Source organism: Octopus bimaculoides, chromosome 29 (assembly GCF_046866305.1).
Source record: "Octopus bimaculoides isolate indiv1 chromosome 29, ASM4686630v1, whole genome shotgun sequence".
NCBI classification, from domain to species: Eukaryota; Metazoa; Mollusca; class Cephalopoda; order Octopoda; family Octopodidae; genus Octopus; species Octopus bimaculoides.
In genome coordinates, this window is record NC_142956.1 from 17,583,940 (window position 1) to 17,610,840 (window position 26,901).

At 41.6% G+C, this 26,901-nt stretch overlaps 2 protein-coding genes across 5 annotated transcripts in view; both read left to right on the forward strand.

Moving 5' to 3' along the window:
- LOC106881661 (uncharacterized) overlaps positions 1 to 26,901 on the forward strand; it is a 27,782-nt gene continuing 881 nt past the window's right edge. Inside the window, exons 1-2 of one of the 4 annotated variants that reach the window (XR_016238916.1) lie at positions 1 to 2,114; positions 8,736 to 9,364. Coding sequence is in view for 3 of the 4 variants with exons in the window: in XM_089344914.1 (XP_089201040.1) it covers positions 24,211 to 25,644 (1,434 nt within the window). In the remaining variant the exon portion in view is untranslated. Of the gene's footprint in view, positions 2,115 to 8,735; positions 9,365 to 11,843; positions 14,172 to 19,004; positions 19,135 to 21,631 lie in introns of those variants that run through there. The other 3 variants (XM_089344914.1, XM_089344912.1, XM_089344913.1) reach the window with 3 other exon arrangements.
- LOC106869542 (uncharacterized) overlaps positions 26,619 to 26,901 on the forward strand; it is a 30,651-nt gene continuing 30,368 nt past the window's right edge. The window contains exon 1 of the mRNA XM_089345722.1: positions 26,619 to 26,624. Coding sequence (XP_089201848.1) covers positions 26,619 to 26,624 — 6 coding nt within the window. The remainder of the gene's footprint in view (positions 26,625 to 26,901) is intronic.

Genomic DNA, 26,901 nt, shown 5'->3' on the forward strand with positions numbered 1-26,901 from the left:
GTGGTGGTGGTGGTAGGGAGACAAACACAGGTGCAAAGAAATATTGAGTTGGGGGTACTGAACTATGGTTTTGCCTCAAATTTTGGATAGCAGAATATGATTTGTGTAAGATTCGGAGGTAGAGACAGACTATATGTAATCTGAACTTTTCCCCCCCTTATTTATTAATTTTTTTTACGGAATGCCACGGTTTACGCTATGGAGATTCCGATTCTGAAAAAAAATTGTTTGAAAAATTTCAATCCCCCCCCCCCCCACCAAGCAGGCTATTTACATGCTACAAATAACAGCCAAATCTCACAAAACTAGTATTAGGGTTAGGGTTAGGGTCAGGGTTACGGTCAGGGTTAGGGTTAGGTTTACCCTGTGGATCTATATAAAAAACGGGGGGGGGGGGAAATCGAAATTTTGAAATTGAGATTTAAAAAATTTTTTTTTCAGAATCGGAATCCCCATAGCCTAAAACGTGGGATTCCGTAAAAAAAATAAATAAATAAGGGGGGAAAGGTTCAGATTATATATAGTCCATCTGGACCGATTCGGCTACCGTTTCTAGCAGCGTGAGCCGTATTGTCGAGGCTACCTCTTTGGCCGGTGACCATAAAATTGTTGTATAACTTTTAAGTTAAGCCTTTGCAGCTGTGATTATCCCGAGATTTGGCTGCTATTTCTAACTGAGACGGCCAAGTGCCGGGGAGTTATAAGCGAGGAAATAGTATAATGAAGGGGCGGAAAGGGTTATATGGAAGAAATATAGACTAAGAGAGGGTGGTGTAATTAGAGAGTGACAGATAGAGGAAAACTTGTTAGTGATTGAGAGAGGGGGATGTGAAAGACTATAAGAGTCGTAGTGGAACGAAAAAGTAATAGTGTATAAGAGTAATAGTGGAAGGAGAATGTAATAGAATATAACAAGGAGGAGGAGGAGCTAGAAAGTAGTAGCATGAAGGGGAGGAGAGAATTACTTAAGGTAAAAGACAAACTAGGAGTCGGACATGTAATCAGAGAGTACTGGTTAGAGGGATAGTCAGATAGTGACTGAGAGAGGTGGATGCGAAAGCTTGAGAGTAGTAGTAGGAGAAGAAAGTATAAGAAGAAGGAGGAACTAGGAAGTAGTAGGGTGAAAGGGAAGAAGGAGAGAAAACAGAAGAAAGACAAACTGAGAGAGAGGGTAATAGAGTTAAAGAGTGATAGTTAGAGAGATAGTTACTTAGTGACATAGAGAGGTGGATGTGAAAGACTAAAGAACGAGAGTTTTATGAAATAGGGAGGAGGAGGAAAGCAAGATCGAAAATAGAAAATGCCTCGTACTTATTCTATCGGTCCGTTTTGCCGAACTTAGATTACGGGGACATAAACACACCAGCATCGGTTGTCAAGCGATGTTGGGGGGAAACAAACACACACACACATATATATATATATACGACGGGCTTCTCTCAGTTTCCGTCTACCAAATCCACTCACAAGGCTTTGGTCGGCCCGAGGCTATAGTAGAAGACACTTGCCCAAGTTGCCACGTATATATATAATACAAATAATATGTGAGTGTATGCATATATACGTACATGTATGTACATACCTACATCTACATGTATATACAAGAATAAGGGCAGGGAATCGTCAATTAGTAATAGAATTAATAATTAACAACTTTGCCAAGTAGTTCAGTATGAAAAAACCTTTATCGGTAAAACCATTTATCATCATAAATATACAGGGATTAGCATTGAGTTGCTTCTCCAACATACTGAAAATTTAGAAATAGCAGTCAAAGAACTACTGATTCTAAACTACAAATTTTTCTCTAAAACGGATGGCGATATTTATGGCACACATAGAACAAAAAACGGGAGGGAAAAGCACAAACAAAACAAAACTGCCTTTAGTTATGTAGATGCATATCTGGGTACAGGACGTTGCAAAAAAAAAAAGTGGACAAAATGGTAAACAGAGAACAGAAAACACATAGAGAACATTTCCTTCTTCAGCTGCCACCATTCTAAAACTAAGCGTTTCGAAGAGTTATACATCGAATGGCTATGGAGGTTCATTAGAGTAAAATGGGAATCGAAGAAGGTTCATAGGCAAAAATATGGATGAGATTCACCGAGGTAAAGGAAAATTTGGCTACTATTTCTAGCGGGTCGAGAGACCATGTTAAGGTTTCGTGTGTGTGTGTGCTGTTCCCATGGGGACAAACAGTCACGACGTCCGGCATATTTGGCAATGAAGGCATTCGATTGGTTAAAATTACATCTTTTTTTTTTTTTTAATACTTGTAACTTGTTTGATTATTAATGTCTAGAAAAAAGAAAACGAATGTGATTTTCGGTCTCAACGTAATCTGGTAAAAAATGTCAAAATCTTGTAGTGTTTCGAAGAAATTTAACAAGATTTGCTGCTCATTCACGCTATTTGAAGCGGCCATGCAGAGAACAGGAGGCGGAGGAAACGAAAAAGAGAGAGAGAAATGAGTAACAGTAAGAGGTACTGCTATACAGTGAGAGTGAGAGAAGCATTCCAGCAGTATTATAGTAAAGGAAAGAGAGGCATATTACATAAGGCTTATGGGAAGTCGAGTTTGAAAGAGGGACAATATAGCAGTAGGAGGAGAGTATTATATTAAAGAGGGGGAGGAGAGAATAATATAATAAGATAGAGAGAATGAAACAGTAGCAGTTAGAGGAACAGCTACAAAAAGAGTAGCAGTTGTGCTGTTAGTATCATAGGGAGGGAGAGAGAAAAAAAGGACGGATAGATAGAGAGAGAGGGGGAGAATGAAAGAGAAGCAGTTAGAGGAAGATTGCGTAAGAACTATGAAAGGGTGAAAGAGAAAGAATAAAAATACAAGAGGAGGGGCAGGAGTAGTATTACATTCAAGAAGGGAGGGGTAATGGTATAGAAGACACAGAGAACTAGTTAGAGGAAGGGTTGCATGGGAACTTTAAGAGGGGGAATGTGGAAGATAGACCTTACGAAAAGAGTAGCGGAAAGAGAGAAGACTGTAAAAAAAGGAGTAGCAGTCGAGCAGGTAGTATTATAAGAGAGGAGGAGGGAATGCGGCGAGCAGCCAGACGACTTTTCTTTCGCCTTTACGTTCTGAGTTCAAATCCTGCTGAGGTCGACTCTGCCTTTCATCCTTTTTGGAGCCGATAAAATAAGTTGAACACTGGACGGAATTCTGATTTAAGCATCCCATTTGTGTTGTACATACTGGAATTCATACTATCATGGGGGGGGGGGATAAAAAGATAAAAACAATCTTTAGCTTGCTTACCAACCACATGGCTCTGGGTTCAGTCCCGCTGCCTGGCACCTTGGGCAAGTGTCTTCTGCTATAGCCTCGGGCCGACCAAAGCCTTGTGAGTGGATTTGGTAGACGGAAACTGAAAGAAGCCCGTCGTATATATATGTTTGTGTTTGTGTGTCTGTGTTTGTCCCCCCAACATCGCTTGACAACCGATGCTGGTGTGTTTACGTCCCCGTAACTAAGCGGTTCGGTAAAAAGAGACCGATAGAATAAGTACTAGGCTTACAAAGAATAAGTCCTGGGGGTCGATTTGCTCGACTAAAGGCGGTGCCCCAGCATGGCCGCAGTCAAATGACTGAAATAAGTAAAAGAGTAAACCTACATCACTCCCCATAAATCATAAAGTTTCCACTCTATTTTGAGGTATTTTTTTTTAATCAGAGTTTAAAATACGGACAATTTGAATGTTTTTGCTTAAATCGAGGCAATGAACAACCCTTGGGTACATCATCATTCCATTAAATGTGTTTATGAGGAGAAAAATACTGAAAAACATTAATACATGTCAGAGTGACAACGAAACGAGGAAGGTGTCAGGTGGTCGTGGGATACGCTGAAACTATCTCTCTATCTATCTACCTATCTATATACCTATCTATCTATCTATCTATTCTATCCATCTGTCTGTCAGTCTACAGTCTTCGTTCAGTTTCCATTGCCTACTGTGATAAAATTCTGATTTAAGCACCTCATATAAACGCTCAATCCACTTCCACTTTTTCTTAAATATTTACTCCCTAATCGAAACTTGAATCGTTCTTTGCCATAGCTCCACATTGCTTATGTGTTCGGGGCCATCTGATTTTAAGTATACTACGCAAGCACCTGTTGATGAATGATTGTATTTGCTTATTTGACTTAACTGTTGTTCGCCATGTCTCAGGACAATTAGAAAAGACACACCAAACGTAACGAAAAGTGCTTTACAGTGGAATCCGGATGGATATAGAAAGAGGGGTAGGGGATCTTTATGGTTTGACGGGCAACATTTTTTTATGTAGTGTTTTTGGTACCGAAACACTTTCAAACTTCGTATACTTGTATATTTTGTGGTATAGAACAGATAAAAAATTTTGTATTCGAAGTTATTTCACGTTAAAAATTGTCTTATTTCGATAATTTCAACCAATCACTGACGTCTATTCAGTTGAATACAGTTAGTACTGTGACGGTGTATATGGTATTAATCCCAGTTAGTTCTGACATTTCCGATTAACTAGACTGTTAAGAACTCGTGGCGTAGATCAGCACAAAGGGAACTAGAGAAAGGGGGACATTCATGGCAGAGTATAAGTACAGAAGCGAATATTCATGCGACATGGAATTCAATTATAAGTGGCCTATACTCCGCGTTGGAGGGTGAAAGGCAAGAAAGAAGAAATTATATAAACTCTCATACCTTTTTTTTTATTTCTTGGAATTTTCAACAAATTTTTACAAATTTGTCTTCTGCACATAAGAACCCACTCTGGCATGCATTAATGCTTTTCAATATTTTGCTCCCTGAAGGCGGCGAGCTGGCAGAAACGTTAGCACGCTGGGCGAAATGCTCAGCGGTATTTCGTCTGCCGCTACGTTCTGAGTTCAAATTCCGCTGAGGTCGACTTTGCCTTTCATCCTTTCAGGGTTGATAAATTAAGTACCAGTTACGCACTGGGGTCGATGTAATCGACTTAATTGTTTGTCCCCTCTATGTTTGGCCCCTTGTGAGCAATAAAGAAATAAGAAACGTTAGCAGGCCGGGCGAAATGCTAAGCGGTATTTCGTCTGTCTTTATGTTCTGAGTTCAAATTCCTCTGAGGTTGACTTTGCCGTTCATCCTTTCGGGGTCGATAAATTAAGTACAAGTTGTGTACTGGTGTTGATCTAATCGACTGTCCCTCTCCCACCAAATTTCGGGCCTTGTGCCTAGAGTAGAAACGAATATTTTTGTTCGTGTAAAAAAATTTAATGCAATGATGTTGCACTAAAAGACAGTCCATTGCTGGGATTCAAGTAAAAAATTTGGACTGTCCATATTTTAAACTCTAATTTAGAAAAGAAAAATTTGAAAAACAGAGGAACTTTTAAAATTTATGGAAGGTAAATTTTTTTCATGGTCGTATGAATTCTCATGTGAAGAACACAAATTCCCATTTTCTGAAATTTCCAAAAAAATAAAAAAGTTATGAGGGTTTATACGAGGTGGGTGGGGACGCTTAAACCGGAATTCCGTCAAATAAACAAGGAAGGTATCAGGTAGTCGTAAGATGTGCTAAAAATAACTGCTAAATCGCCCTTAAATCACACACACCAAAGAACAAGTCCTGGGGTCGATTTGCTTGTCTAAAGGCGGTGCTCCAGCATGGCTGCAGTCAAATGCCTGAAACAAGTAAAAGAATAAAATCGTTTGAATTACCGTGTGTGAAAGACAAATTGGTAAAACTTTTCTGAAAATACCAAAAAAGAAAAAAAAATGTCACGAGGGGTCGCTGCTTTGTTCAGTCGTATACGAAATTCCGACCTACCCCATGCGATCCGAGTTCGAATTCCGCTGAAGGTGACTTTGCCGTTCATCCTCTCAGTAAATTAAGTACCGGTTGAGCACTGGGTCGATAAATTTTGAGGATCTTTTCCTTTTGGCCGGCACATAGAAAAAATAATTTTTTTGTAACGAAGTGCCTGTAGTGGTTAGGAGCTACTAACCCCAAGATTCCGAGTTCGATACCAGCCAGTGACCTGAATAATAATAATAATAATAATAATAACAATAACAATAATTCCCTGATGCAGTGCCAGGCAGTGGCTCTCATGGCTTCTGACCTTAATTGATTGGAAGTGTTGTTATATACATAGTTCCGGGTTCAGTCCCACTGCGTGGCACCTTGGGCAAGTGTCTTCTACTATAGCCTCGGGCCGACCAAAATCTTGTGAGTGGATTTGGTAGACGGAAACTGAAAGAAGCCCGTCGTATATATGTAAGTGTGTGTATGCATGTTTGTGTGTCTGTGTTTGTCCCCCCCCCCCCATAACATCACTTGACAACCGATGCTGGTGTATTTACGTCCCCGTAAAAAGAGACCAATAGAATAAGTACTAGGCTTACAAAGAATAAGTGCCGGGGTCGATTAGCTCGACTAAAAGGCGGTGCTCCAGCATGGCCACAGTCAAATGACTGGAACAAGTAAAAGAGTAAAAGAGTATGTTAGAATGACAAAGACACAAGAAAGCTATCAGGTGGTCGTGAGATATGCTAGAAACACCCACCAGTTACATTCCTCGTTTCTTTGTCACTCCAACACGTATTGATGTCTTTCAATATTTTTCTCCCCGTAAGCGCATTTAATTGAACGATGATGCATCCAGCAGTGGTCCATTGCTAGGATTTAACCAAAAAAATTCAGCCTGTGCGTATTTCAAAAGTCTGCTTTTTAAAAAAATTCCGAAAAGAGTCGAGGTTTTAGGATTTGTTGGGGTGGGAATTTAAAAAGTTTTTTGAAAAAATTGCTTTTTCATAATCGTATTAATTCCCGTCTGGACTCTTTTATTCTTTTACTCTTTTACTTGTTTCAGTCATTTGACTGCGGCCGTGATGGAGCACCGCCTTTAGTCGAGCAAATCGACTCCGGGACTTATTCTTTGGAAGCCAAGTAGGATCTTTTTGGTTTGACGGGCAACACAAAATATACAAGTATTCGAAGTTTGAAAGTGTTTCGGTACCAAAAACACTACATAAAACATAAATGAACAATGTTGCCCGTCAAACCAAAAGGATCCGCCAAGTACTTATTCTATCGGTCTCTTTTGCCGAACCGCTAAGTTAAACACACCAGCATCAGTTGTCAAGCGATGTTGGGGGGACAAACATAGACACGCAAACATATACACACATATATACATATATACATATATACGACGGGCTTCTTTCAGTTTCCGTCTATCAAATCCAACACAAGGCTTTGGTAGGCCCGAGGCTATAGTGGAAGACACTTGCCCAAGGTGCAATGCAGTGTGCAATACAAATTCGCAAAAATTTCTTGAAATTCATAAAAATAATACCAATAAAGTTATGAGGTGCTGAAAACCGAATTCCGCCCTTTCTACTATGGATGCAAGACCCGAAATTTTGGAGAAATGGGCAAGTCGCCAACATCGACTCGAGTGCTCAACTGGAACTTATCTTACCGACTGCGAAAGGATAAAAGGCGAAGTCGCCCTCGGCGGAATTCGAACTCGGAACGTAAAGAGCTGGAAGAACTGCTGCAGGCATTTTGTACGGCGTGCTATCTTTCAGCATTGTTCGGCTCCGCTCGGTACCACTCGGCATTTTACGGCACTAGCAATCCTCCCCTTCCATCTTTTTCATTTCTCACTGCTATTCTCGCTCTGTCTCTGTCTCTGTCTCTCTCTCTCTATGTATTTATCTATCTTTCTCCTTTCTTTTATTACACAGCTATCATATTCTCTTACCTCTTCCCCCTCTATCTCTCTCTTCCTCTCTTTCCAAATACAAGCTCGTTTTCCCCCTCTAATTAATTTTCAATACATTTCATTCTCACTACTCCTCTTTGGCCTTTCATTCTTTTCTTTGACTTCCTCTCTTAATGTGCTACTCTCTCAGTACTAAGTATCTTTCAAATTTACTCCTCCCTTATATATTCACCCTTACTTTCACCTACTCTAACTACCACTCTTTTCAAACGCTGTCCTGCTTTAGTTTCTAGCACCTACTTCTCTCCCTCTCTCTCTTTCACAACTATGTCTTTCTAATCCCCCTCTTACTTACACTGTACATCTTTCACTGTGCCTATCACTCTGTCATAGCTAATAGTCTCTCGCCCCTCCTCTTTTCTCCGTTTCTCTTTTCCTTCCACACACTGACCTGCTTTCTCTCTTTCTCCCATCTCTTCTCTTCTCTCCCTCCTTTTTCTTTAATAATTGCTGACCTGCTTTCTTTCCCTCCCTCATAAACTCCATACCTTTCTCTCTAACTACTACTCCTTAACATTTATCACCAAATTCTCTCGAACTACTCTTTCTAACCCCCCTTCTCCGTATCTTCTATACATATCACTCCAACCACTCCCCATTTATTATCGCATAAATTCTCTTACCCTTTCTCTTTATTTCCTCCCCCTTCATACACAGTACCGTACGTACCCCTCTTACTGTAACTATTAGTCTTTCTAGTCCAGCACTTGACAAACTTTATGGCGGAACATTCTTTCGCTATTCAACAGTTAATAAACCTGTTACTCTTTTAAATGTCTGACGGTTGAACGACATTATTTCCACTTAGCAACTTTCATTTTCTATACTCTATCTCACCAATATCGGTCTCTCTCTGTGTTTCGCCTTTGGCAAACACACACACTATCTATCTATCTATCTATCTATCTATCTATCTATCTATCTATATCTATCTATCTTTTACTCGTTTCAGTCAGACTACAAAACACGATGGGGCACCGCCTTGAAGAATTCTAGTCGAATGAATCGACCCAAAAATTAAAAAAAAGAATTTCTAAGCCTGGTACTTATTCTATCGATTTCATTAGCCGAACCGCTAGATTACGAGAACATAAACAAACCAACACCGGTTGTCAAGCAGTGGTGGACGACAAGCACAAACAGAAACACACGCGCACACACACACACACATACACACTCACACACTCGTCTCACCAAGTGGATATCAGTTTTGTAGTTGTAATTTATGGAGATGGCTTAAATTAGTTCTTATCTGACATGCATGTGTGTATGGGATCCTTCTGATTTGGCGGACACCGCTTGTTTTCTTAACGAAACACTTTCCAGCTTGGGACACTGGTAGAATGTGTCATATAAAAGATCTTTTACTCTTAGTGTTGTTGAGAAAAGTTTATATTCTTAAAGTTATTTCGTGTTAAAATTGTCGTATTTCGGTAATTTCAACCAATCACTGACGTCTATTGAGGTGAAAACAATTACTGCTGTGGATTGTCAACAAGACGTTGTGGCGGTGTAATGGGATCTTTTCCCTTGAATAAAATTACTGCCGTTGTTTGTCAACAACAACTATCGGCGGTACTGTTATTTATGACATCGTTCGTGCGTTTGTACTGGTTTTAGGTTTAGGGTTTGGGTTTAAGAGTTAGGGTTAGGGTTAGGGTTTTAGGGTTGGGGTTAGCGTTAGGGTTATGAGTATTTTTGCCAAATTTGGTGAAAATTTTGTGGCGGTGTATTGAACAGTGTATTTGTGGCGGTGTATTGAATTTAAATCCTAATCTCTATAAAAATTTGTTGTTTCAAGAACATAAAAATGGGTAACGCTGCGATGGACTGGCATCCCGTCCAGCTGGGGAACACATACGTCACTGAAACCGGGAAACCGGACCCATGAGCCTGGCTAGGCTTTAAAAGGGCGCATTTATAGTTTTTAAATGTCTCAATTATTGTTTAATTACTTTAAACCTAAGACCGTGCCAGAATTTGACAGTTACAAGACTAGCACTGTATCAGGAGAGGTAAATTATGTTTCTTTCTTATGTTTTTTTTTGCAATGTGAAGAAGTATAATCATGACATTAACACACCACAAATTACATATATATATATATATCACTGTGCAGGCGGCACGTAAAAAACACCATTTGAGCGTGGCCGTTGCCAGTACCGCCTGACTGGCCTTCATGCCGGTGGCACGTAAAAGCACCCACTACACACTCAGAGTGGTTGGCGTTAGGAAGGGCATCCAGCTGTAAAAACACAGCCAGATCAGGTTGGAGCCTGGTGCAGCCATCTGGTTTCACCAGTCCTCAGTCAAATCGTCCAACCCATGCTAGCAAGGAAAGCAGACATTAAACAATGATGATGATGATGATGATATATATATATATATATATATATATATATATATATATACATATATATATATATATCGTTGCCAGTACCGCCTGACTGGCCTTCATGCCGGTGGCACGTAAAAGCACCCACTACACTCTCGGAGTGGTTGGCGTTAGGAAGGGCATCCAGCTGTAGAAACTCTGCCAGATCAGATTGGAGCCTGGTGTAGCCATCTGGTCTCACCAGTACTCAGTCAAATCGTCCAACCCATGCTAGCATGGAAGGCGGACGTTAAATGATGATGATGATGATGATGGTGAGTTTTATCATTTCCACATTTGAGGAAGAGTTAGTCCCGAATCTAAAGCATAATTGAAACCCCTGTTAGACGAACGAGGTTCATCCACTCAATATTTCATTACCCTTAACTGCAGAAAACAAGTTTTCTACACCATTCTATCTTTTGTTGAGGAATGTCATGTTTGAAATTATTTTCCGCTGAGAAATGTCAAGCATATTGAGGCAACGTGACAGACAGAAAATCCCAATTCTATTTTTAGGGAAGATATTTAACGGGACTAGCTATGCTTAATAAAAAAATAACATTTATTTAAGTTTTAACACCATCTCCTTCGAAATAGTGTTCCTGTCAGTTTTCGAATCTGACCTGGGAGTCGTTTTCCGTAAGTGAGTCGAGGTCCTTCTACGATTCGTTCTTGATCCCAGCAACAGTGTTAAAAACGGTGGCCTTTTAGCTGCATTTTCATCTTGGGGATGAGATGGAAACCCCCAGCTGTTAAATCTGGCCCTTAACAGGAGCAGGTGCGGAAGCGATACCATGTTTTAAAATGGCGAGAGACTCGCGGGCGAGAACTCGGTGACAGAGTGCATTGTCATCGTGAAGAATCCAGACATTTAGGATTACCCGCACGGACCCATACGACAACCCAAAAACATCAGCAGTGCTGTTGACCTTCATGTACATGCTGGTGAATTTTCTCCACATTTCCGACGGCTTCAAATGTGCTCTTCGTAGGAGCCAACCTAAACGCCGATCGAAGGACGGCTTCATGATGATGGCCATCCACTCGTGACCGAGGAAGACCATTGCCGACCTTCAGGAACATTGTGCGCTCTAGGACTAACTTATATTTTGCATTTGCGGCTCCGTTGGTGGCTAATGAGCCCTGCTCTTGACAAGGATACACGACTGCAAACATTGCAGATTAAGCTTTCCCCATTCGCTATATGAGCCGTGCGCTTTCGCGCAGCTCACTTAAGTTCTTCATGCTGGATACGTGCTCTCTCAAAAGTGTCGATCCCCTCCTTAACCTGCTTCCTCCATCCGTAGCGATGACTGGCATTATTCTCCCAGGCATATCACAGGCCTTATATATATATATATATATATATATATATATATATATATATATATATATAGTTCCGGGTTCAGTCCCACTGCATGACGCCTACTACTACTACTACTACTACTACTACTACTACTACTACTACTACTACTACTACTACCGCTACTACTACTACTGCTACTACTACTGCAGCGGTGATCCCACCACCATCACCTCCACTGTCCCCAAGATATCTACCATGCCGCCTCCGACCTCCATGTCGACCTGGGGCTAAACAGCTAAGCAGACGATCGCGATTACCGCCAACTACGACGATAACGACTACGACACCCCCACCACTCCCTCAGCGCCGCCATCGCCACCTCCACGATCGCAGTCATGTCGTCTGCTCTGATCTGATCGGGGTACCAGCGGAGGTAAAGAATACGGACCCCATCCGTTTTCGGAGTAATCCTAGCCCTAACCCTAAACCCTAACCCTATCCCTAACCTTAAACCCTAAACCCTAAACCCTAAACATCGGGTATGTGTATTATTTACTTTCGCCAGGGGTACCTTCCTGGCCCTGGGCCAAACAGCTAAAGTATGATCATAACCACGACAGTAGCCATAACCCTAGCCCTAACCCTAAGCCCTAACCCTATCCCTAACCCTAAACCCTAACCCCTAACCCCTAACCCTAAACATCGGGGGTGTGTATTATTTACCTTCGCGAGGGGTACCTTCCTGGCCCAGGGCCAAACAGCTACAGTATGATCATATCCACGACAGTAGCCATCACTACGGTGACGACTACGAACCACGACCACCACTGCGATCACTACCACTCTGCTTCCTCGGACCAGGCTGCCAGCCTAGGGCTAAATTAGTTAAACGCTATCAACAAATATTAGGACCAAAACCACGACGCTGGTCGTACTGTCATGCTTGCTCCGTCCGTCCAGGGTGTGTCGGCCTAGGGCTATAAACAGCTGAACTAATTACTACGACCAGAATCACGACAGTGCTCACGGCTACGACGACGGCTATGATTACCACCACCACCACCACCACCACTACTACTACCACTACCACCACCATCGTCGTGGTCTCAACCATGCCGCCTCGCCTGATCAGAGTGTCGACCTAGGGCTACAGAACTGAATTCAACTACTACCAGTGTCTGCCCTACTCCGACCACAACCGCAACGATCTTCACCACTACGGCGATGACAGCTAATACCACCACCACCACCACCACCACGATCGCTTCCATCCTGCCTCCTCTGAGTAGGGTGCCAGCCGAGGGCTAAATTATACACGACGATAGCCACTCCACTACATCGACGACGTCTATCGCTACGTCGGGCGAATACGACCACTAACACCACCACCACTGTCACTACTACCTCCGCCACCTCTGCCTCCATTAACCTCCCGCCCCCCGATCGCTGCCTCGCTGCACGCGCCAGTCGTGGATCTGGGTGCCGGCCTGGGGTTAAATTAGCTTAGCACTAACAACAGCTACTCCGACTGCAACCACGGCGATAGCCACTGCCACTACCACCACCACCACGACTAATACTACTATTTTTTTTCTTTACTGTTACTACTAATACCATCATCACGACGACTGCGGTTACTACCACCACTATACGACTATTAGCACCACGACCACCACCACCACCACCACCACCATCATCATCAGCACAGCCACTAAAACTATACCCCCGCCACCACTACCAACACCACCACTACTGCTGCTACCACGACTAATACTACTACCAATACCACCACCACAACTGTCACCACCACCACCACCACCACCACCATCATCATCAGCACAGCCACTAAAACTATATCCCCACTACCACCACCAACACCACCACTACTGCTGCCACCACGACTAATACTACTACCACCACTACCACTACCGCCACCACTATCACCACCACTACGACCACCACAACTATCACCACCACCACCACCATCATCATCACCACCATCACCACCACGACGGCCACCACCACGACTACGACCACCACTACTACCACCACTATCACTACGACCACTACAGTCACCACTACGACCACCACCACTGCTACCACTACTATCACGACCACGACGACCACGCCGCCGCCGCCGCCTTCCACTCCACCTCCTCCTCCTCCTCCGCCTCCTTCACTCATTCATTACACTGTTGCTGTATCTTGTTGCTCCCTTCTGGTCAGGCCGCTCTCTCTCTCTCTCTCTGTCTATCTCTCTCTTTTATACACACACACACACACACACACACACACATATATATACCTATATCTATACACATATATATATATATATATCTATATGTATATACACGCCGTTGTTATTGTTTGTCCGTTGCATTTCTTTTTGGTTTAAAGCAAAAGGATCAAACTGTTCTAACTGTTTTTTTCTTTATTATTACTGTTTTATTATTGTTATTATTATTGTTATTGAACAACCTCCCCCTCTCTCTATACACACACACACCCACATATATATATATATATACACACACATCTGTATATATACAGATCTAGATATAGACACATATATATATTTATATACAGGGAGCTGTCTGTCTCTCTCTCTCTCTTGGTATGTGGAGGAATACATACACATAATATACACACATATATTTTATACACCCTATATGTGTATATACAGATTCGCCGCCCTGCCGTCGTTGGTAAGTTATATTTTCTATATATATTATTACTACTCGTTTCTGATCGTTTCATTGTCTATATATATATGTATATATACTCAGATATACAGATGTATATATGCATACACATATATGTATTTATATATATATATATATACACACACACACATTTATTTATTTATTTATAACGTGATTGCAATATTGCCGGTCGTCCTCCTCCTCCCATGGTTCTTTCACTCTCTCCCTCTTTCTTTCTTCCCCTCTCTATTTGTCTTTTACCCTTTCTTCCTCCGCTCTCTCTCTCTGTCTTTTCTCCCTCCTACCCTCTCTATTTACTCTCTCTCTCTCTCTTGCTGCTCCTCTATCTCTATACATTTTTCTACCTTTCACCCTCTCTCTATATCTTTCTCTGTGCTCCTCCGTCTCTATCGCTTCAGTTAGCTTGTCTCTCTTCCCTCCCCCCTTTCATTTCTATCTCTCTCTCTCTCTCTCTACATTTTTCTTTTCCTCGCTCTCAACCTAGTTTTTATTACCTCCCCTTCTCTCCTCTGTCTATTTCCCTCACTCTTTCTTCTCTTTTTCTCGATCCCGTTATCTCTGCCTCCCCCTCTCACTATCACTCTCACTCTCCATTCTCCGTTCCATCTTTATTCCCTTACCACAACCCTTTTTAAACTCCTCAAAACTACCTTCGTTGTCAAACGCTTCCTCTCTCTACTCCTCCCCTTCTTTACTTGCTATCTTTACTCTCTCATCCTCCTTTTTATCTCTTACTTTATCTTTCTCCGTCTCCCTCCCATACTTCTTTTCCTCTCTCTCTCACTCGTGTCTTTTATACAACTCTCTCACTCCCTTCACTCTCTTACTCCCTCTCTCCTCTTTTCCACATCCCTCTCTCTCCTATACTTTCTCCCTTTTTAATTTCTTCTCCCCCACCTTCCCTCTCTTTATTTTCCTCTCACTATTCCTCCCCACCGTTTCTCTCTTACTACAACTCCACCTTTCTTTCTATTTACACCTCTGACTATCCCTCTTCCTGTCTGTCCCTTACATATACTCTCCCCCCTCCTCTTTCACCTGTTTCTATCTCTGACTGTTCCTCTTCCTGTTTTTAACAATCCATTTCCGCATTTCTCTTTCTATATGTGTGTGTATATATGTATGTGTATATATACATTACACGCACACACATATATATATATGCATGTGTATATATATTACACACACACACATATATATGCATGTGTATACATGTATGTGTATATACATTACACACACACATATAATGAACACACATATATATACATACACACAAATGCATACTTACATACACACGTGTGTGTGTATATTATATATTTGTGTATGCATGTAGTGCATATTTATGTATATATACACACATGTGCATATATATGCATGTACATATAAGCATTCACATTTATAGACGCATGTACACATACATGCATGCCACACATATATAGGTATATATATATCTATCTGTATATACACGTATACTTATATATATACATTCATACAGACATGTATATATCGATGTGTTTATATATATATATATATATATACACACACAAGTGTATGCATATCTCGATCTGTCGGAGGATCTTCGTGGTGGTATCTAGAAGCGCTAGAAACAACAGTCTAATCGCCATTAAGTCACAGCATCTAGCCGTCTTGTAAACGAAAAACGATGCATTGTTCGACCATCCATCCATATATATATATATATATATATATATATATATATATGTGTGTGTGTGTGTGTATATATATTAAGATGAGACGGAATGGTCTCAGTTGGGGATCGGAGCATGTTTGATCACAGTCCTGCTGGATCAGGGCTGACCTGGGGCTAAACACAACACCAACGGTAACTCTAGTCATAACTTGTTGCTTGCTAAAATAGTAAATTTCTATAAGTCTGAAGCAACACTTGGTTTCTTGAGCAACTGTAATGGTGTATGGTCGATAGCAAATGTATTTTAACCCTACGACAGTCCTGCTGCAACAGACCAATGACCAAAGAGCATTCCAGCCGTGACCATCACGTTTTCTACTCTTTTTTTTTTTTAAGATTTAGTACAATCTAGTGTGGTCTTCCGAATTTTTATTTATGAAGATGCGATTTCAGGAAGATTTGTCTGCTATTTTTAGCATGTCGTGCGACCACGTACAGGCTACTTCTCTGGCTCGCCATGTACTATATACATGTACTATATACATGCACTATAATAACTATAGTATAGGTGGTAGTATTTAGTGTCGTGTTAATATGCTACATGTTATAGTTCAGTGTTATAGTTGAGCTACGAAAATGGAACTTCCGATAGGACATATGTAACGTGCGCGCGTGCGTATATATATATGTGTGTGTGTATGTATATATAACACTTTCCCACTTTTACTTGTTTCAGTCATTTGACTGCGGCTATGCTGGAGCACCGCGGGTTTTAGTCGAAGAAATCGATCCCAAGACTTATTCTTTGTGAGCTTAATATCGGTGACTTTAGCCGAACCGCTAGGTTACGGGGATGTAAACATCAACATCGGTTGTCAAGCGATGGTCGGCGAACACACACACACACACACACACACACGTGTGTGTATATACGACGGGCTTCTTTTCAGTTTCCGTTTAGCAAATCCACTCACAAAGCTTTGGTCAGCCCGATGCTATAGTAGAAGACACTTGCCCAAGGTGCCACTATATATATCTATATATATATATTTATATATATATGTGTGTGTGTATACATATATATATATATATATATACATACATACATATACATATATCATCATCATCATCGTTTAACGTCCGCTTTCCATGCTAGCATGGGTTGGGCGATTTGACTGAGGACTGGTGAAACCGGATGGCAACACCAGGCTCCAATCTAAATTTGGCAGAGTTTCTACAGCTGGATGCCCTTCCTAACGCCAACCACTCAGCTGGATGCCCTTCCTAACGCCAACCACTATATATATATATTTATATATGTGTGTGTGTATACATATATATATATACATAGTTCCACTGCATGGCACCTTGGACAAGTCTCGTCGACTATAGCATCAGGCCGACCAAAGCCTTGTGAATGGATTTGCTAAACAGAAACTGAAAAGAAATCTGTCTTATGTTTGTATGTATGGAGAGTTTATGTCCCTTGTAACTTAACAGTTCAGCAAAAGAGACCGATTTAATAAGTACAAGGCTTCCAAAGAATAAGTCCTGGAGTTGATTTGTTCAACTAAAGGCGGTGCTCCAGCATGGTCGCAGAAACAAATAAAAGAATCATCATTGTCATCGTTTAACGTCCGTTTTCCATGCTAGCATGGGTTGGACAGTTCGACCAGGGTCTGGGAAGCCAGGAGGCTGCACCAGTCCCCAGTCTGATCTGGCAGGATTTCTACAGCTGGATGCTCTTCCTCACGCCAACCACTCCATGAGTGTAGTGGGTGCTTTTTACCTGCCACTGGCACAGGGGCCAGAGGAGGCTGGCAACAGCCATGATCGGTTGGTGCTTTTTAAGTGCCACCGGCACGGAAGCCAGTCAGTGGTGGCGCTGGCATCGGCCACATTTGGATGGTGCTATTTACGTGCCACCAGCACGGGTATCACAACTAATGGTATGGACTGTAAGGAGGATGAGGGACAGGTTCGATACCCACCTCTGGCAGTTATTTATCAGGATGGATTTGTGGACTGGTGCAGGTGCCCTCAACCCAAGAAGAAGAGCTCTGGCCTTTCGTGACAAAATCTCTTCTGGAACTCCCTCAAAACCTGCACAAAGTACCTTTTGTTGACCGTCTGGCCAGAGGGAACCCAATAGATTTAGATAATATCCTTGCTATTGAAAAAGAGGACCATCATGAGCTTCCTGGTCTTCTTGGGTCAGTGGGAGCCAGGATGCTTCCAGTGGACACTCTGTCCCTTGGTTTCTGGGCCATAACAGTAGATCCAGCTTTCTTCTCGGGTCACCAGAGATTCCAAATACACTTGGATTGGAAGTAAAGAGCTCAATCATTTTGCTGCTGTCCCCAATCCAGCTCCCTGGAAATAAACTTTGCACAAATTTAGGACAGGTTCAGCTTTGCATGTGCAATGGCCCAGTGGTTAGGGCAGTGGACTCGCAGTCATACGATCGCGGTTTCGATTCCCAGGCCGGGCGTTGTGAGTGTTTATTGAGCGAAAACACCTAAAAGCTCCACGAGGCTCCGGCAGGGGATGGTGGCGAACCCTGCTGTACTCTTCCACCACAACTTTCTCTCACTCTTTCTTCCTGTTTCTGTTGTGCCTCTAATTCAATGGGGCCAGCCTTGTCACACTGTGTCACTCTGAATATCCCCGAGAACTACGTTAAGGGTACACATGTCTGTGGAATGCTCAGCCACTTGCACGTTAATTTCATGAGCAGGCTGTTCCGTTGATCAGATCAACTGGAACCCTCGACGTTGTAAGCGACGGAGTGCCGCCAACAACATATATACATATATATATATATATATATATATATATATATAAAAGATAAACAAGAGTGGAAAAACTACAGAAGGCTTGTGTTATATGGTTAAAGTATATATTTAAATCGTTGTGTTAGAAAAATGTTATAAAATTTTGAGTATAGAAACATTGTTTTTGGAGAAATAACCGGTTTCGTATTTTCTTTTCAAATTTCTCTACCTGTATCATAACATGTCTTCGCTCCAGTGTAAAATAACGATTTAAATATATACTTTAACCATATAACACAAGCCTTCTGTAGTTTTTCCACTCTTGCTTTTATCTTTTATACATCCAACCACGTGCTTTCACATACCAACTTTCTCACCTATATATATATATATATATATATATATATATATATGATAATAGAAATATGTTAAAAAAACAAAATAGAAACTACCCGTGGAAATGTAAGGGGAAAGTAAGCAGAAAAATAAGAAAAAATGCACATTGAAAATCAAAAAGAAGGTAAGGCTTTTTATGAAAAGTAACAATATATATACATATATACAATTAGATGAACTGAGGTAGGAATAAAAGTAATAAAAGTCATTATTGTGAGTTGTTAAAGAGATTCAAAAGCATACCAGTTTCGTAATATTACTAGTCATTGCTTTGAGTATATATATATATATGTGTGTGTGTGTGTGTGAGACTTAAATCCAAGGCCTCTGCCAGGGGTGTAGCCAGCCCACTTATGCGTACCTTTCCTACATTGGACACTAAACTCCGCTTGCAAAGACTTGTTGAAGAATGTGAAATCGAACTAAATTCGACGACTGGCACCCGTGCCAACGTCGTCTCCTTCATTGGACACGAAACTCAGCTTGCGAAGACTTATTGAAGCAAGCGAAAGCGAAATCGGGATAGCACCTGTGCCCAGCGTCGCCTTTCTGGCACTTGTGCCCGTGACATGTGTAAGGATTTTCGAGCGAGATCGTTGCCAGTGCCCCTGGACTGGCTCTTGTGCAGGTGGCACATAAAATACACCATTTTGAGCGTGGCCGTCGCCAGTACCGCCTGACTGGCCTTCGTGCGGGTGGCATGTAAAAGCACCCACTACACTCTCTGAGTGGTTGGCGTTAGGAAGGGCATCCAGCTATAGAAACTCTGCCAAATCAGATTGGAGCCTGGTGTAGCCATCTGGTTTCACCAGTCCTCAGTCAAATCGTCCAACCCATGCTAGCATGGAAAGCGGACGTTAAACGATGATGGTGATGATGATGATGATGATGATGATGATATATATATATGTGTGTGTGTGTGTGTGTCTGTGTGTCTACATACATAATGCCAGCTTTTCCTGCAGTTTCGGTCTTTCACATCCACTCACTCATAAGGCATTAGCCTTTTATTATAGCCCAGGGCTATAATAAACAGAAGACATTTGCCCAAGGTATTTTGCAGAGGCATCAAGACAGGAACCGTTCCTCACTTGACCCCCCCACCCATAACCTTTTTTTTTTTTTTTTTTTTTTTTTTTTTTTTTAAATGAGGATTTGAACAATTTCCTGCTCGTAAAACAATCAGAATGAATGTGATGAAGATGATGGCAAATTTTCAAAATATTCGGGGGAAAAATTAACATAAAAAAGATTTAAGCTCCTGAGTCATTTGAAAGAAATTTTCCTGAATTTGCTCCATATGAGGTTGGAATGGTTCCAGACAACTGAAGGTGCAGGAGTCTCTAACACTGGTATTTCCTTGCAAATATCGGATCTTTTTAAAACGGGGGCCACATTTTTCATTAACGAAACACTTTGAAACTTGGAATACTGGTAGAATGTGTCATATAAAACATCTTTTTCTCTTAGTCTTCTTTCAAAAAAAAGAAATCCAGAACTTATTCCATGTTAAAGTTGTTGTATTTCTGTAATTTCAACCAATCACTGACGTACATTCAGCCGATATACATTAAGTGCCGACTACATAAACAAACGATTCTGAAACAATTAACCCTAACCCTAACCATAGGGTTAAGGTTAAAGCAAATTTAAAATGAAAAAAGCAAATAAAACGAAGGTATGGAGATTAAATACACTTTACATCGCATAATCAGCCAAAGGAGTAAATGTAAACAACTGAATACTTGTCAGTGATTGGTTGAAATTATCGAAAAAAGACAATTTTTTACATGAAATAAATTTGAATACAAAAATATTTTTCTGTTCTATAACACAAAATAGATAAGTATACGAAGTTTGAAAGTCTTTCGATACCAAAAACACTACGTAAAACATTAATGAAAAATGTGGCCCCCATTTTAAAAAAGATCCCAAATATCATCTACATATGCGCAGGGGTGGCTGTGTGGTTAAGTAGTTTGCTTACAAACCATATGGTTCCGAGTTCAGTCCCACTGTTTGGCACCTTGCGCAAGTGTCTTCTACTATAGCCTCGGGCCGACCAAAGCCCTGTGAGTGGATTTGGCAGACGGAAACTGAAAGAAGCCCGTCGTATATATGTATGTGCGTGTATATGTTTGTGTGTCTGTGTTTGTCACCCCCAACATCGCTTGATAACTGAAGCTGGTGTGTTTATGTCCCCGTAACTTAGCGGTTCGGCAAAATAGACCGATAGAATAAGTCTTGGGGTTGATTTGCTCGACTAAAAGGCGGTGCTCCAGTATGGCCACAGTCAAATGGCTGAAACAAGTAAAAGAGAGTAAAAAGAGTAAAGAGTACTCCTGTGCCTATACTTCATTATTTTCTAAATTAATTGAAACAACAACAGAAATATGGTAACAAAAGAGTCAAAGTGGTCTTAAAACCTTCCATCAAAATTTCTTGTTCATTTATGTTCCAAACACCAGTTTAATTATGATAAAATTATTTCACTAAATTCTTCGTTAGTTTCAAAATTAATTGAAAGATAGACAACGCATATCATCAGCTTCATATTTCCCATTACTAAACATCAATCTAAATTTGTGATTTTCTTTTTTCTTTCTTGTTCCATTTTACAGATCCTGTCTAAAGGAAGAAATAGAATTAACCAGACTCCTATTTGTATCTTGAAACTCAGAAACTTGTTTGGGCTGTGACTAAAGAAAAAGAAAAAGAAAGAAGGATCATATTTACCCCTAAAGTGGGTGTTATCTGTCACTGTCATCCTTGTTGTCATCATCTTCATCATCGTCATCAGCAGTAATCCGTCTGCATTTCAAAATTCCCGCCAAAACGACGTTTAAATCTTAACAAGCTGGTTCTGTGATTCTTTTAAATTGTTCCGACAGCGAACGATTTTGCAGAGTTCTTGTTACCAAAGTCTGTTGACATTTTGCTTGTCCAAATTTGAAATTTGAAATTCAAGCCCTCCAATTTGATAAAATGACAAAACGTCGTCAAAGATAAACGCCAACAAAACACACACACACAAAAAAAAAAAAAAAAATTTTTTTTTTAAAAACCGAATTGCGAAACACCCAAAAAGTTGGTCAAACTCCAAAATAACATTAACTGTCTGTTCCGCTGTAATTCTTTACATTAACTTTTCCCCCCCCCTTTCTTCTGGCAATTTGTTAGATTCCTTACTGGTTTTGGGTATGTGAGAAACCTCTTCTTGTTTTTGGGGTGTCACTAGCATACAAAAAAAACCCTTAAAAAAACCCACAAAGCTATAAAACCTGTTGAGGGTAACCAAACATAAAAAGAAAATAAGTTATTTTAAAAAAAGCAGAAAAAATTGCAAGACACCTGGAATTACCTATTATTAATTGCAATTATTAATTAATTTATTATTATTATTATTATTATTATTGCTGCATTATAAGTATTGTTTGTTTATGAAACTTACCCAAAACAGCAGAATTTTTTTTTTGAAATGTGAGCAAATATTTTTGACCAAAAGGAAAAAATAATAACAACAACAATAATAATAATAATAATAATAATAATAATAATAATAATAATAACAATGATAAATAAATAAAATTAAATTTATATATATAAAAAAAAAAGATTTAAATTTGCTTCCCCCCCTGGCTATCCAAGTCTGTTGAGACAATTTTGCTACTGTGATTTGAAACCAAAAACTCTCACCTTGGCAACATAACGAATTTCTTCTCGTTAAAATTTTGTTGACTATATATATATACATAAATCACACATACACATATATATACACACATACATATATAAACATATATATATATATATATATATATACACACACACACACATGTATGTATAATTTTTACAAGGAAAAGGTTAATAGTGACTTTGAAGTTTTGGCTTCATAGCACACATATACATACACACTCACACAAACACCCATATATATGAACATATTATAGGCTCTCTCGAACTTATAAATTTTCACCCAATTCTTTCAAAATAACATCCAGGGACTAGGTTTTTTTTGTTTTTTTTTTTGTGGGTTCTTCTTAAAAACATTGAATTGAAATCCTGCCATTGGGGAGATAAAAAAAAAATAGGGGTCCAATTTGCCTTTTTTTCCATTCCATCAACTGCAGGGATTGCTGGTCTTTTGATATTCAAATAAGTACCAGTGGTATACGAGGTTTGATTTAAGTGACAAACCTCACATCTATCTATCTAGCTATCTATCTGTCTCTATCTATCCATCTATCTATCTATCTATCTATCTGTCTCTATCTATCTATCTATCTATCTATCTATTTTTGGCTCTCTGTCTCTGTCCCTCTTCTCACCCTGGTGGATTTAGCCTTGCTGCCAGACCAAAATCCAATCATTTACTAGATTCAATGAAAAAATAGTAAAAAATTAAAAAAAAATTCATATGTTAAAATTTCAAAACAAAAATTATAATTTAGAATTAAGGTGTTGATACATAACCCAAGATGGTATTGGCAGGGATAAAAGCTAGAAAAATAGTGACAAACTGTTTGTGGTAACCAGGAAAATATCTAGTTTAAAATTTCGAGTGGGGTTTCCGAAACCAAGAACAGGGGTTATTTATTTTGTAATTTTTTGTTGTCTTTTTTTTCATTTGGTATTCACTTGGCCTTGATTAACCATCTACGCACCTTGATTCATACTTTATCTACCTGGTTGCCTATCTAGCTACCTAGATAATTAGCTACTTAACTCTTTAGTTAGCTACCTAATTAGCTAGCTACCAACTTTACTTGTCAGTATACCCACTCATCCACCTACCTGTCTACCTGCCTACCTACCCACCCACCTATTCCTATGTATGAACATAGCTACTTGCCCATCTAGCTAGTTGCCAATCTATCTACATAGTCACCTATCTACCAACTTAACCAGTTACCAATTTAGTTAGTTGGCTATTTGCCTATTTATATAGCCTACATACCATTCTTCCAGCCTGGTTACCAGTCTAACCACCAGTCTACCTAGCTAGCTACCTGTCTAGTTACCAATCTAGCTCACTAAATTAGCTATTTTCCTACCTATTACTAATTTAGCTTCCTTCAACCTGTCTACCTACCTATCCACACAACCTACCTACACACCTCCGTACCTTGCTACCTGCCTGCCTGCCTATCTGCCCACCTCTATACCAATCTTCCGAGCTAGCCGATGTTGACCAACAATAATGAGTTTTCTTGCGACGTTCGGCAAACTTCATCCGAAACCAAAGGCGACGTTTGAGTGTAAATTCTGTGAGAAGTCCTTCTCGCAGCCTGTGTACCTGAAGACACATATCCGAAGCCATACGGGGGAGAAACGCTACCACTGCAACGACTGCGATGAGACATTCGAACAGTACAGGGCGTTGGTCTCCCACAAGAAGACCCACCGCTCGTTCACGTGCGAGCTGTGTGGCAAAAGCGTGGCCAGCGAGGCACGGCTCAACGACCACTTGAAATCACACACCGGCCAGAAACTGGAATGTTACACTTGCAAACAGCTGTTCACCAGTGTCAACCTGCTTGGATTACACCTGCAGAGCCATGCGAAGGACGCGTCTCCATTGCATCAGTCCGACGGCGGCGGGGACAGCAACAACAACAACAACAAAAGCAGTAGTGATGGTCGTGGGGACGCTGCTATGACAACGGGCGACGATGTGGACCCGTCCAACGAAAATGTTACCTTTGACAACAGCCTAGCAATCTCGTCCACTGTCGACGATTCCAGCCACACCTTGAAGTCGAGCAAGTCTAGTCGCAGTGGGGGGAGTAACAGCAGCAGTAACCACAACACCGAATGCGAAGTGTGCCACAAGAAGTTCTCGTGTGCCTCCAGCTTGACCAAACACATGAATATTCACACAAAGAAGCGGTCGTTCCAGTGCAACTTCTGCGCCAAGTCCTTCCTCCACTCGTTCACTCTCACCCGGCATTTGCGCATCCACACCGGCGAGAAGCCGTACAAGTGCAACTACTGCGAGCAGCACTTCTCCGACGCTAGCACGCGCAACCGGCACGCCAAGATACACCGAGGGTTACTAGGCAACGCAATCTCGGCCATCACAGCGACAGCCCTCACCACCTCCGTCGACAGCAGCTTGGACGCCTGGAGCCAGCCGTACTACGGCGACGCGTATGGCTTCGGCGCGATGGACTCTGAGCTCCACTCGGGTGGCAGCGAATACTCGGGGCGATCCCGATCTCGGAACCAGGCCGGTCATTTGTCCGGCTCAGGCAAGGCCAATAGCAACTACCCGAACTCCGTCCAGTACCCGGGCTCTGACACCTCGCAATCTACAAAGCTGAACTCTTCCTCTCCGTCATCATTGTTACTACCGTCGTTGTCTTCTTCAGTCTTTCCATCCTTCTACGCCTCATTCCACTCCTCCTCAACCAGCAACAACAACAACAACAACAACAGCAGCAGCAACGGCAACAACAACAACAACAACACGTCCACCCCCGTCCCCTCGGCTGTCTCTGCGGAGAACTCCGGTTCCGACGCCAACGACGACGACATGCAGCCGGTGTTACAGATTCTCTCGGCCAATCAGGACCATTGTTTCATCATGAACTCGGATTGCTCAAAGGAGTTTGACGTCATGAATGATCTGTAGCTGGGGGTTGTGGCTGTGGTGGTGGTGGCGGCGGCGGCGATGGTGGCGGCAGCGGTGGTGGTGGCAGGGCAGGGCAGAGCTGAGGCGAAGAAGGGAGTGGGGGTTAATCAGGAGGGTGAGTGTGGATTTCGGGTGGCAGGCTTAGTAAATGGGTAGATATGGGCGGGGGGAAAAAGAGTACTGACCTGGAAATAGGTGGGGATAATGGGGACTATACTAGCACGGATGGTTAAGGGCTCCCGGGGCACAATTGCGCAGATTATTACATGGTGTGTGGAACAGTGTTGGGGACACAGCAACTGCGTAGCGTGGTGAGGTTATAGGAGCATTTGCAGGGCGTGCAGTTGTCATGGTGTGGTGCGATGTTGGGAGGAAATTGAAGGTGTGTGGGTGGCACTGGTGTGCCGTAGTGCAGTGTTGGTCACCATACCTCGAGTGTGTGTCTCTAGTATGGTGTGATGAGGTCTTGGGATCAAATGAGGACTGTGCAGGTTTAGCATGGTATAGTTGCCGGGTTACTGTGTCTGGTGTGTGGAGCAGTCTTGGGATCAAATGAGGGCTGTGCAGGTTTAGCATGGTATAGTTGCCGGGTTACTGTGTCTGGCGTGTGGGGCAGTCTTGGGATCAAATTAGGGGTGTGCGGGTTTAGCGTGGTATAGTTGCTGGGTTACTGTGTCTGGCGTGTGGAGCAGGCTTGGGATCAAATGATGGGTGTGCGGGTTTAGCGTGGTATAGTTGCTGGGTTACTGTGTCTGGCGTGTGAAGCAGTCTTGGGATCAAATGAAGGGTACACATTTCTGTGAAGTGCTCAGCCACTTGCACGTTAATTTCACGAGCAGGCTGTTCCGTTGATCGAATCAACTGGAACCCTCGACGTCGTAAGCGATGGAGTGCCAACACACAACACACACTACATCGGGGGTGTGTAACCACAGGTTTCGGGATCAAATAGTTTACTGTGTTAGGGGTGCACAATGACAGTGAGGTACGGTGTAGTAATAGTCTTGTGTGCAAGCATGATGCGATGCCTAGTAATCCTATCTAGGGTGTGGTGCAGTCTTACCCCAGTAATCTTATCTATTCAATGAAAAAATAATTTTAAAAAAATTCATATGTTAAAATTTCAAAACAAATTATAATTTAGAATTAAAATGTTGATGCCAGTGCCGCTAGACTGGCTCCTGTGCAGGTGGCACATAAAATACACCATTTTGAGCGCGGCCATTGCCAGTACCGCCTGACTGGCCTTCATGCCGG